Genomic DNA, 12,528 nt, shown 5'->3' with positions numbered 1-12,528 from the left:
AACAACTGATGAAAACTTCTGGTACAAATTTGTCCCATGTTTTACTCAATCTTAAAAAAAAAATCGAATAAAAATCGATTCTTAGGAACAAAATTCTGCAGGTAAAATGTTTTTTGGAGAACAAAATATTTCGGCAGTTGTGAGATTTGCAAGTTAGTATTGGTATTTTCAGGGAAAGACTAGTACCGTAATCTCGTATCCAGATGTTTTGTCTTCGAAGTCCGAGAAGATCTGGGTGTGATATCGAATATTTCGAGCACAGTCGGTATCGTTTGCTTAGTACAGGTAAGAAAACTTGGAAGAGTCGATTGTGTGACCCTAAAAGGAAAAAAAAAAAACCTTTTTTATTTTAGGTCGAAGAAATACTTTCTTCGAGATGGAAAAGAAGTAGATTACCAGGAACGAGAGAACGAGGTAGGAACATTGTAATATAATAAATAGAAAAATATAAAATGAAGAAAAAATTTAATCTTTTCCCTTCTACATTCTTCTTCTTATTCGTCTTCTTTCTTCTCAATGAATCGGTCATTTATTTATTTATTTTTTTTTTTCATTTTTTATTTTTTGTTTTAGAAGTTAAAGGAGAAGTTGAAGATGAAGGAAGAAAAAATGAGAATGGTGACCAAGGAAACAGAGTGGGAGATTGTTGTAGTAAGTGACGGGATTCATGAAGGAAGACGCGAGATTATGGGACATTAGGAGTCAGAAACAAAGACAGGAATCAGATGATTGGAAATCGGAAGAAAGAAGAAATGGAGATTACTGTGTTGAGTACAAAAATTAAAGAGTTACGTGACAGTGGTTGAGGGATAGAGAAGTATAAATGGAGTCAGGAGATTAGGAATGAGAACAGGGCCAAAATTGGCGTAGAGAGGGAGGGGGGGGGGGGGGTGTGAAGGTAAACACTATATGTGAGTTGGCAAAAGATGAACTTAGGAATTGGACAATTTTAGTCAATTTTTATCATTCGGGAATGAATTCCGCTCATAATTACTTAAAATCACTTGTTTCTAATTGCATCGATCTATCATCTGTTAACAGGCTGATTTAAAAATGCTACAAGAAAGAAACACAGACTTCCACCGGTGAGTGTTCACTGAAATAATACAACAAAACTAAAACAAATGCGTGCTGATAACTTAGAGAGAGATAACAGGACTGGGCCAGTTATGGTGTCATTATTATTATTATTATTATTATTATTATTATTATTATTATTATTATTATTGTTTTTTTTTTTTTTTTTTTTTGAAAAAATTAACAGTGTTATTGTACTACTTTGTGTTTCTTTCTAGGACACTTCAGGAGCTAAAAGGTGAAGGAAACACTGTTGATCAGAAAGAGGTAATTTCCTTAATTTTAACAATAGAACTGAAGGCCGTCTAACAAGTAAACTATCTCGTAGTTTAAAACAACATAAAAGTGTTTATCGTTTTATCACGGCCATTACAGACAAAGTCATCTCTGTCGTCGTCGTCATCAGCATTCTCATTTAACCTTATTTCATTGCCATTCTAATTATTATCATTGTCTCCAGCATCATCACGTGCCTACATCACTTGACTACACCTGAGCGTTATCATCATCATCATCATCATCATCATCATCATCATCATCATCATCATCATCATCATTATCACCATCATCATCATCATCATCATCATCATCATCATCATCATCATCATCATTATCATCATTATCATCATCATCATCATCGTCAAAATCATCCGTGCCATTATTTTTACTAGAACAAGTAGAACTGAAATGTCTTTTTTTATTTTATATTTATTTTAAAGTTTTACTAGGAACATTTGAAATTGTCAGAACTTACTACATTACTAACAACTCCTACTTTATTGCAGGAAAAGGATGAAATGAAGAGGCATGTATAGTTTAATAGTTCTGTTAGTTCTAGATGTTTAGAATCGGAAACTGAAATTAGCATGTGGCAGGTTTTCCTTAATTTTAGCAAAAACGGAAAAAAGAAACTCAAGTAAATTAAGGCATGGGTCTGGCAGTTCTGTCGATAAACGTCAGGGGGTGGTCTATTTTCTAAGGCTTTCGTCCTAGTCTCGTAAGACTTAAGCAGACCTATAGGTTTGCAAATCTTGTCATTTTGGTATGTGCGACGTATGCAAATTAGGTCACGTGACTCGGTACGGCCAGAAAATGCTGGAAAACTTTCAACCAAAAATAGGAACAGTTTATACTGATAGTGATTTACCTTTACTGGTACCAGGCAGGTAAGAAGGGCAAAAATAAAAATTCTGTGCTTGGAAATTATTGATTTTTTTGTTAGCTGTGAAAATAAACAATGTTTTGTACTAGTGCCCAGTCTCCCATAAAAATCGTTGTTGTTTTCGTGCCTTTAATTTGAGTTATCTCAAAGTTGCCAAGCGTGGAAATAATATACGCAATACTCTTAACAGTATAAAACTGGTGGTAGCCTCGAAGGAGTAATAAAAAGTGTTCCCATTTTGCTCTAAAGAATATTAAGCTAAAAATAACTCATGTAGGTCACGTGACAAGATATGACCTCTCTAACCCTTTCATTTTCTATAATATATTGTTATCAAGTAGATCCTAAAGCCAGTTTGTGTTATTTAAAATGCTAACAAGGTTACACCACCCCCTCAATTTTTCAGGAAAGGAATGTAGGCCCAGGCCTCAATTCACCTGAGAATTCGAATTAAACTCAACTACATCACATTTATTTTATTTGCACATAGCATTATTACTCAGAACTATAAACTCTCGTTAGTTTTATTACTTTGCGTTACACGTCAGCTCAGCGTCAGTACTTTTGGAATGATTGCAGCAAGCTAGAACGAACTTTCGAAACCTCGCGAAATGTTTATTTTAATAGTTAGTTTAATATTACAAAAATAATTTCTTAAAGTATACAATTATGTTTATTTTCAGAGCCATTGATAATCTGGTCCGAAAAATCGAAGAAAAAAAGCGAGAGGTAACTGATGATTTCATTTCACTAAATTGTACTGCTTTATTTCCTTTGTTTAAGTTTCATATTCAACCTGCTTTGAAACAAATTAAGGTCATAAAGTTCTTCTGAGAATAAACTAAATGGTTGTTGATGAGATTAGTTTTCATGTTAATCGAAAATATTAAACATGCATCGCTTATCTCGAAGTGCTGGCCAACCAGCAGACTTATAGCATTTTCACAGAATATATACACGTATTTCAGAAAATATGCTCCAATACTTAAACATTCATTTTCTGTGATTGGTCTCACGATAGTCATTTTAAATTAATTCTAAAGGAGATTGACACTTTTTTTTTTATTTAAAGTATTTTTTTTTTATATAGAAGGAAGAAGGAAAGGCTTCTTTAGATGAAGTGAACGAAAGTTTCCAGGTTTGTTTAATTATTTCACCCGGTCGTAAATTGTTTGCTTTTCTCAGCTTCAAAGTAAACTTGTTCCTTGTGTTTGTCTGTGTCAAAAAAGCGTCTTTTCTTGCAGTTAAATTCAAAGATTATCGGTTCCCACTCTACATAGATCCTTAACATTACATTACCAAAATCGTTCAGCTAGTACTTGCCGTCCCCAAAGCATCTCTATACTTTTTCTTATTTTCTATTTTGCTTGATCAACAGACCATCCTAGACACGAAAAAGCAGATGGAGAGGTAAAGATATTGAAATGCAGGTCATATTCTCTGGTTAATTTTATACCTTGATTTACACTCCTTATGGGTGAACACAAAACTTAACGTGCTATAGTATGGCTTGTTAATAAATTCAAATGGAAAAGACGAAATGATCATCTTGTCAGGAGAATGGGCAATGACCACAGCCAGGTTGAACTCTTCACAACCGATTAATTGTTCACTCTCCTCTGCTTCAAAGTAAAGTTGGACATTGTGTTTATCTGTGCCAGATAAGGCGTCTTCTCTTCCAGATAACTTCAAAGTTTTCGGTTCCCCCACTACATGGATCCTTCACTACATCACTAAAATCGTTCAGCCAGTACTTCCCGCACTCAAAGCTTTTCCTCCCTTTTTACTTATTTCATATTTTGCTCGATCAACAGTCGATCTCTATCTGCTGCCTTGTTTCCAAGACGGTCTGAGACCGTGTTAGAAACGAAGCAGCAGATGGAGAGGTAAATATATGGAACTGAAGGTCATGTTCTCTAATTAATTTTATATCTCGATTTGCACACATTACTTATTGGTGAATACAAAACTTAGCGTCCTACAGTCTCGCTTGTTAATAAATTCAATGGAAAAAACGAAATGATAATCTTGTCAGGAGCCTGGGCGATGATCACAGGTTGAACTCTTGACAACGGATGGGTGTGGATAGTGTAAATACTGCTAAAGACGTGTATCACTTGCAGGAATCGCTTGTATTGATTCTCTTTGTTGTTTCGCTCGTTTTATATCTCAGAATATATGGCAAATTTGGTCTTTCTTTTTTCGAAGTCAAGTGAAGCGAATGAAAAGTAAAGGACAGAGCTACAAAGAGCAGGTGGGTTTATACAGACCAGAACGGAATTAGGCTCTTTGCGCTGAGTCACGTGACCCACATCTTCTAAATCGAAAAGTTACATTTTGGGAAAACGTTTTATCACATATGCTATGATATTGCTTTAGCACGTTCAACTAATGAACTTATTTTAGCCGAAGCAAAAGCTAGCCAATCGGAAACTCGCCACATACTCAGTTTTCCTGCCCTTTATTCCAGTTTCTTGTAGTTGTTTCGGGTTCTGATTGGATCATTGTGTTCCTAAAACTTGTTATAATTGGTTGGAGTGATTAAATTGGTTTCTTTTTTATGACACTGACTCTAAGACCAACTGATATTTGTAGAGAAAAAATTGTTTAGATTCAGTTTCAATTTAACCGGAACACATATCTTCCTTTGATGTTATTTATCGTTAATCAAGCCAGGAATTACTATCAAATCCAAGGAACTTGTTGTCATCAAAGCCAACCTATGAATCAGACTATGAACACTAAAAATGTGAATGATTTTTCTGTTACTTCCAACTGTCAAAGAGAAGCCCGCATGAAATCATATCTTTGTTATAACGGTTGCTTAACAATTATTCTAAACTGTGTTATTTTTGCTACATCCTGTAGGAAGTAAAGAAAGAGCTGGAGAGGTAAATGAGAGATTGGTGAAACTTTGAAATCCTCGCCCTTTTTTTCGTTTCATGTTAAGATGTTGTGAGATGAGCTCAAATACTTTGTTTGGCTTTACAGGGAAATGGAGGGCTTGTCGAAAAGAATGGTGGACATAAATCAGGTATTATGACTATGAAAGCTTTTGATTCTTGTCACGTCGTCAGGAGTCGGGAACAATGCGGAATTTTCTTACTTAAGGTTAATTCTTACAAAGGTCTACCCTAGTTTTCAAGCCTTCGCGCCGTCTGGCAACAGATGAAGCGAGCTGTGTTGTAGGCATTTGTTCGAGCAGTGACGCCACCTTTAACAGTATCTGAGACTAAACAGGTCGGCGAAGACTGAAAACAAGGCTTTGATATATCATAGCTTTGGCTGAATTGAGCTAAACAAAATGGATGAGATACGGGATTGACGAATGTGATGACCGAGATAATGGATTAAGGACGGTGCCTACTATTGTCACTGCGCATACGTTCTGCGCATCGCGAGATACTCGGGTTTCCTATGGGTGGTGCCTATTAATACAGGGATATTTTTGCACGGTTTAAAACTATGCGGAGAAAGCAGAACTTACCAAATGCTTTTGGTATCTCAAAAAAAAAAAAAAAATTGGGGGTAACTATGCATTTTGCAGAGATAATTAAGCTTCAATTTAGGAAAAAAATCCCATACATTCCTTTATATTTTCGCGTTTTTTAGAGACATTCATGTTTAATTATCTCTGAGAAATGCGTGGTTACCCCCAATTTTCTTTTTGGATTCCAATAGCCCTTGCTAAGATCTGCTTTTCCCGCATAGTCATAAACCGCACAAAAATACTTCGGTACTAGTAGGCACCGTCCTTAAATTACTGAATACCACCGTAGACGGAGGATGGTGAAGACTTTTAAGTCCTAGAAAGTGGCCATGATGAGTTAAAAGTATTCTTCTCGTCACTGTCAGAAGAAAAGAATTCCTCTGTTTCTTGTGAAAGTGACTGTGACAATGTTAAAAAAGGCGGAAGAGGTACATACGTTGCCTTGCCACAATGGCAACCGGTAGATCAATCATTGTCTTACTATTTACGTATTCTCTTGCTGTCCAATTTAAAATCACCAGTCCGTCCGTGACCGCTATTCTAAAAATTTCTTTTCTTTTCATTTTTTTGTTTCTGCAGTCGTTCACAGATGAAATTGAGAAGCTTAACAGGTAAAAACAATCTTTTCATGCTTCCAACTCATTAGCTTATTTTCTATTTTGATGACTACTTCGCGGTTGCATTAAACATTCCTGCGCAAAATGAAAACAAATTTACGGAAACTCACACTCTAACTGAAGCATTATGATTAATACATTTTTACCATTTTTATTTGTTTTAATTTTAATTTAGAGGGGGTGCAAGAAATGCTGAAGAGTTCTCCGCCTGGCGACAGCAGGTGAGAAAGGACTAAAGGAATCAGTGTCACTTATAAAACCTCGCTGCTGTTTGAAACTTTACTTGGACTCTAAATAAGAAACTTAGTGAGTAGTGGGGAAGGCATGGTGCCGGGCCAAATGGCCTTTTTCCTATTTGAAGTTATTCCTTGCAAAACATATACAATGGAAACCCTAAAACAAACACAAGACGAGAGGACATTTTATAGGTGCTAACATAATGGCTTTGGGAGACAGACCCAAAGCTGTATTAACCCAGACATCAAAAGTTCCCTGGCAATAACCTTGCACTTTTCATTATGAAACGCTGTTAAGATATTCCTTGAAGGAGCGGGTTCTTTGTAGACAGAACGCAAGATTATCGGTAACAGCAACAAGAAGATTTATTTCCCAACACTAGAAATCTTCACAGCTCACAGGTTCTTGTCACACAGACTTTAGCACACAGCTCTGGCATACAGCTTTTACACTTGAATCAGCGCACAGCTCCGTCATGAAGCCCTTTGGATAGACTTCTTGACACACCGCTTATATTTCTCTAACATTTCTATCTCAAACTACTAAGCTTGCTTGCTTATGCACTAGTCGTTTAGTAAGGTCTTAGAACCACCTAGAATCTCTTTTAAAGTAACATTTACAGTAGCGTATGCTGTATAAAACCAATTATGTAAACCGTGACTCAGAATTTTAAAATGTTCTGAAAACTTCTACAGAATGCTTAATAGAATGCTCTGGAAAGTTTCGGGAAATAAATACAACTTTCGTAACGAACGCACATTTTTAATTTAGAATCAGTAATCCTGCTTCCCAAAGGTAATTAGTCTAACTTGCTGTTTCTTTGTCAGGATTGGGATGAACTTGAAAACAAAGATACTTATCTTTATTTGCAAGTTCTTTCTTAACCTGAATAAGGTCCATTGCAATTACCTTGCACTTGTCATTTTGAAATGCACATTAATAAATTTATGATCAGTAATCTTGGTTTGCCAAGGTAGTTAGTCTAACTTGCTGGTTTCTATTTCAGGCCAAGGATCAACTAAACAACAAAGAAAAGTAAGTTCAGCAAAGTAGAAAATTAGCTAGTTAAACTATTGTATCAATGGAACGAAGACCATTGATTAGAAATTAGAGTGACTTTAGTGAAGTGAAAGAGCTGGCGTAACTAAGCAAAACTTGTCGCACTTTGTGAAGTTCCACCAGCTCACTGGAAGAAATGATAAGGGCCAGTCATACTTGATTAGTTTTAAGTTTGTGATTAGTTCGTGTTGGATTACACTACAATTCTCAATGCATAATAAATATTGTAATTAAGGATTATCAAACGCAATATAAAACTGAAAGATTTTTAATATTAGTTTGAAATACTTCCATGGGCAATCTGTGAGTAAGATCGTTTTTCTGTTTTCTCTCTTACAGTGAACTGACAGAACTTAAGAAAGTGCTTGAACCACTGCAGGAAGTGAGTATTGAGAATACATTCATACATCAGAAATATTTGGAAGTGTACACGACAGAAAATCTTTTTTTTATTTTATTTGTGTCCGTCATAAAATCGTCATGTTGTTCCTGTATGAACATCGAAAAAGAAATCCTTATCAATTTTCGTTCCCGCGTTTGTGGCGCATAAGTCAATACAGGAACGCTAGCCTCGCGATTTCTCTATTCCTCAGTTGTTTTTCGTGTACAGAGGAAGAAAACTGTGTTGATGAAAGTAAGAATAGGGTTGTTGAATACTCAGAATGAAACAACTGAGGAATAAAGAAACGGCGAGACTATTTAAAGCAAGAAATTAATTCATTCGTGTGGACTGGACTTTAGATTCACGCGTGTCATTTCGCTTTTAAACAGGAACTGTTTTCGATACCACCCCCCCCCCCCCCCAGCTAGCCCTAACTGCCCTCACAATATCCTGTAAAAAAGAATCTGAATTGCCACTCTCCCACCCTTGCGATGGAGGCCAAATGATAACAAGAAAGTCAATGGGCAGAGAAAATTGTGAAATAAAATATTGCTTACGCATATTGTGCGGTAGTTTGAACATAGGCGTCTGTAAACGGAGTAAATTGTAATTAGAATAGTTTTCTTCTGATAAGATGTCTGAATTAACGACATGTTATCTCCTCACCAGTTTCCAACAAGAAAGAAATCCAGGAAATCCAGAAGGGTTATTAGACTGCAGTCTGTTCTGCTTTCGAAGTTAAAAGAATCACCTTGTTTTAAATCAGGGTACGAATAATTTGTTGTTTTGTAAATTAAATACTGTACATTTTTTCTACATCAAACTGACGTGAGTAATTTGCCTTCTCGTTAATAAAGACGGAAGGAAAAAATTACAGTCGTTTTATTGTGTGTTTAAATAAATATTCGTTTTTACAGTTTGAGCTGGATTTCAATGTTTAACCTTTCGCAAATATTGAAAGATGGTCTTATTCGTTACTGAATCTGTAGTGCTTTTCAGAAATGAGACACATTGTCGGCGTTTCAGGAGGAATGTGAGGGAGGGTGTTAAGAAGTGTCCAGATCAACAACTAAAACTGCAATTCAATAATGAGCGATGGAGAAGGAGGGGGAACGGGTTGGACAGCGAGAAAGAGGGAGGGTTCACGGTCTATCTAGTCCAGAAAGATGTGTTGGAGAAGGCAGAGGGGGTCGGAAAGTGCCCAGTGCCCAGTACCCACGCGCATAAAATAACGCAAGGTAGATCATTGACATGCATGCGTGTTTTCTGCGTAGAATAAAAAAGAGACATTTGTAGTGGAGGGAGTCACTTCCTGCGAGCAGAGGTGAAGCGAGTTTTAATTAACAGCGTTTAGGTCTCTGTACAAGCAAGATAATGTCCGGCTCGCTAGCGGCTATGACGTCTGTGTGGTTCGTATCATTGCACTTAACAATACCTCTGGGTTTCGCTGCAAACGTTGTTAACCATTTTAAGTTCTTCTTATCTTTTGAAGTGCGCAACTCTACTGCGCATTAAAGCAAAGTCAAAGTTTCTATCAGCTGCTGTATGTAACTGCCAAATGTTATTCAGTCTCTGTTTGAAAACCAACTCTGTGAAGCTCGATCGATTTAATACCGTTGAGCAAAATATTTGCAAAGCCAGTATGGCAATCAAATGTTTCCCTTCAGATGCCCAAGCATAATGACGGATACCGACTAGTGTGCAAATAATGAAAACTGATTCTTTGAAAAAGCCTCCGACAAAATGAGATTAGTTTCTAGAAAAAAATATGTATCAGTTGATAGAGCTTCTTGCCTTACATATCGAAGTTGTGTCGATAACAGTAAAATTTTGATGAGTAATTTCTTTGAAATAGATTTTACATAGACAAGTAAAGATAAACGATAAAAAGGAACAACGTTTCGGGGTCGTCATGACGCCATTATCAAGTTCGAAGTGATAGAAATAGTTGAAGTCAATGTCAGAAATAGTTCACCAAAAAATTAACATAATGTCTGAATATATAATGTCACGTAAATAGTTTAGCTTGAATTGAGTCCGATTGGATATTGGGAGATGGTGTTAACTCTCTAATTAGCAACATTTCGTAAACTAAGCAATCGAACTTATTCATGCACTTCTTAAGGACAGAAAAATTTCTGTCAAGGTCTTTGGGGACATTACGGTGTTCATTAAGAAGGTGCTTGCCAATGGAAGAAGATTGGTATTTATGCTCGACCACGCGCTGGTGTAAATGCCGAAGTGTAAACCCTACATAACTTGCATCACACAAGTCACATTGATATTTATAAACAACACAATTCTGATTTACAATAGATGGTTTTCTCTCCTTTATCTTTAGCATCCATTAATGAAACGACAAAATTCAGAGCAGTTGATCCAGAGAGGCCGAAGACTAGAGGGAGACCGCCCAGACATCACCATCCACTTCTTCAAAAGGAGAAATAGCTAGAATCTATTGTCCGCAGAATATTACCCAAAGTGATTGCAGATTCCGTGCGCCCCACAGGCTCCCGGCTAGCACACCTGTACGGTTTGCCTAAGACGCACAAAGAACATCTGGCTATGCGACCCATCTTATCTGCCACACAAACGTATAATTATAGGTTAGCAAAATGGTTAGAGGAGAAGCTACAGCCATTGTCCTATAACAAATACACAATAACTAACACCTTTGATTTTGCGAGCGAGATTCGGGAACTACAGATCAACAGTGGCGATATCCTTGTGTCATATGATGTTTCCTCGCTATTTACCAACGTGCCCCTAGAGGAAACCATACAGATACTTGCTGATAAAGCTTTCACAGATAACTGGTTCAACAAAACCCACCAATTGAACCTTAGCAGAATGGACCTTGTAGATCTTCTCAGAGCATCCACCAAAGATCAGCTGTTTCAATTCAACGGCCAACTTTACGAACAAACCGATGGCGTCGCCATGGGTTCACCACTCGGGCCACTCCTTGCCAATGTCTTCATGGGATCCATTGAAGAAACCCTAGAGCTTGCAGGAAAAATGCCTCCTTTTTACAAGAGGTACGTCGACGATACTCTGACAATAATGCCGGACACAAAATCAGCGGCTAATTTTTTCCAGGTTCTTAACAACTGCCACACATCTGTGAAGTTCACCATGGAAACAGAGGTTAATGGTCTGCTACCCTTTCTTGGAATGCAGCTCCTTAACAGAGCTCCCCAAATTGAGACCAAGGTCTACATAAAACCTACTAACACGAGTCTTTTGCTTCACTACCAAAGTCACGTCGATATGCGCTATAAACGAGGGCTTTTGAGAACCATGCTTGATCGTGCGTATCGCTTATCATCGTGTTGGTCGTACTTCTCTGAAGAATGTGACCGTTTGAAAGCTGTGTTCATCCGGTTGAAATACCCACAACAACTTATCAACACCACCGTTAGGAGTTTTGTAGCCTCTAAGGCTGAAGGCGCTCAACCAATACCTGCCCCAAGAGACAGTCCAACTGTCCGAATAGTCCTGCCTTTCAAAGATCAGGCTTCTGCTGACCTGGTACACAAACAGGTCAAAGATCTTAGCCAGAAGATTGACACAGTCATCCAACCGATTTTTGTTGGTAACAAAATCCAACAAGAACTAAAGATAAAGGAGAGAAAACCATCTATTGTAAATCAGAATTGTGTTGTTTATAAATATCAATGTGACTTGTGTGATGCAAGTTATGTAGGGTTTACACTTCGGCATTTACACCAGCGCGTGGTCGAGCATAAATACCAATCTTCTTCCATTGGCAAGCACCTTCTTAATGAACACCGTAATGTCCCCAAAGACCTTGACAGAAATTTTTCTGTCCTAAAGAAGTGCATGAATAAGTTCGATTGCTTAGTTTACGAAATGTTGCTAATTAGAGAGTTAACACCATCTCTCAATATCCAATCGGACTCAATTCAAGCTAAACTATTTACGTGACATTATATATTCAGACATTATGGTAATTTTTTTGGTGAACTATTTCTGACATTGACTTCAACTATTTCTATCACTTCGAACTTGATAATGGCGTCATGACGACCCCGAAACGTTGTTCCTTTTTATCGTTTATCTTTACTTGTCTATGTATAACCAAACCTTTACTTATAAGAAATAGATTTTGTAATATAAATACACGCTAAAAAGTCACGACGTTTCGACCTCTTCGAGGCCATTTTCAAGTGGGAGTAAAAAATAAAAACCTTAGCATGAATATATTCATACAATTAAAAATCGGTAAGAATGTCATGAACGCTAAAATGCTAAGGTTTTTATTTTTTACTCACACGCGAAAATGGCCTCGGAGAGGTGGAAACGTCGTGACTTTTTAGCGTGTATTTTTATTACAAAACAGTAAAATTGGAAGGTAATTATATTTTAAACAAGAAGTTCCGCAATAAAAGGGCAAGCCCCTTCTTCATTTCACACCTTTGTGGGCGTGAGATCTAAATGTAGACACCGTTCAGTCGTGGCAAGTTGTTGACTCAAGCTTCCT

General features: G+C 37.1%; 2 protein-coding genes and 2 long non-coding RNA genes across 5 annotated transcripts in view; 3 read left to right on the top strand and 1 right to left on the bottom strand.

Moving 5' to 3' along the window:
- Positions 1-12,528, top strand: part of LOC146463081 (uncharacterized) — a 195,745-nt gene that overhangs the window by 1,325 nt on the left and 181,892 nt on the right. The gene's annotated exons all lie outside the window — the stretch shown is intronic.
- Positions 1-12,528, bottom strand: part of LOC146463086 (uncharacterized) — a 340,798-nt gene that overhangs the window by 247,519 nt on the left and 80,751 nt on the right. The window lies entirely within an intron of this gene.
- LOC146463093 (uncharacterized) lies at positions 4,926-9,005 on the top strand. 2 transcript variants are annotated; one of them, XR_014856989.1, is made up of 7 exons: positions 4,926-5,130; positions 5,231-5,273; positions 6,309-6,340; positions 6,522-6,567; positions 7,590-7,618; positions 7,982-8,024; positions 8,694-9,005. It is a non-coding gene; the product is annotated as an uncharacterized LOC146463093 (long non-coding RNA). The 2 variants fall into 2 exon arrangements; XR_014856988.1 differs by having other exon boundaries at positions 4,926-5,273.
- LOC146463092 (uncharacterized) lies at positions 10,373-12,006 on the top strand. Its single transcript, XM_085084658.1, has one exon. The coding sequence runs from the start codon at positions 10,590-10,592 to the stop codon at positions 11,970-11,972; it is 1,383 nt and encodes a 460-aa protein (XP_084940784.1). The 5' UTR covers positions 10,373-10,589; the 3' UTR covers positions 11,973-12,006.

The sequence above is a fragment of the Pavona decussata genome, unplaced genomic scaffold (genome assembly GCF_977016875.1).
Source record: "Pavona decussata unplaced genomic scaffold, jaPavDecu1.1 SCAFFOLD_180, whole genome shotgun sequence".
NCBI lineage: Eukaryota > Metazoa > Cnidaria > Anthozoa > Scleractinia > Agariciidae > Pavona > Pavona decussata.
The sequence above is the reverse complement of the archived record's forward strand: the minus strand, read 5'-3'. Positions and strand labels throughout refer to the sequence as shown.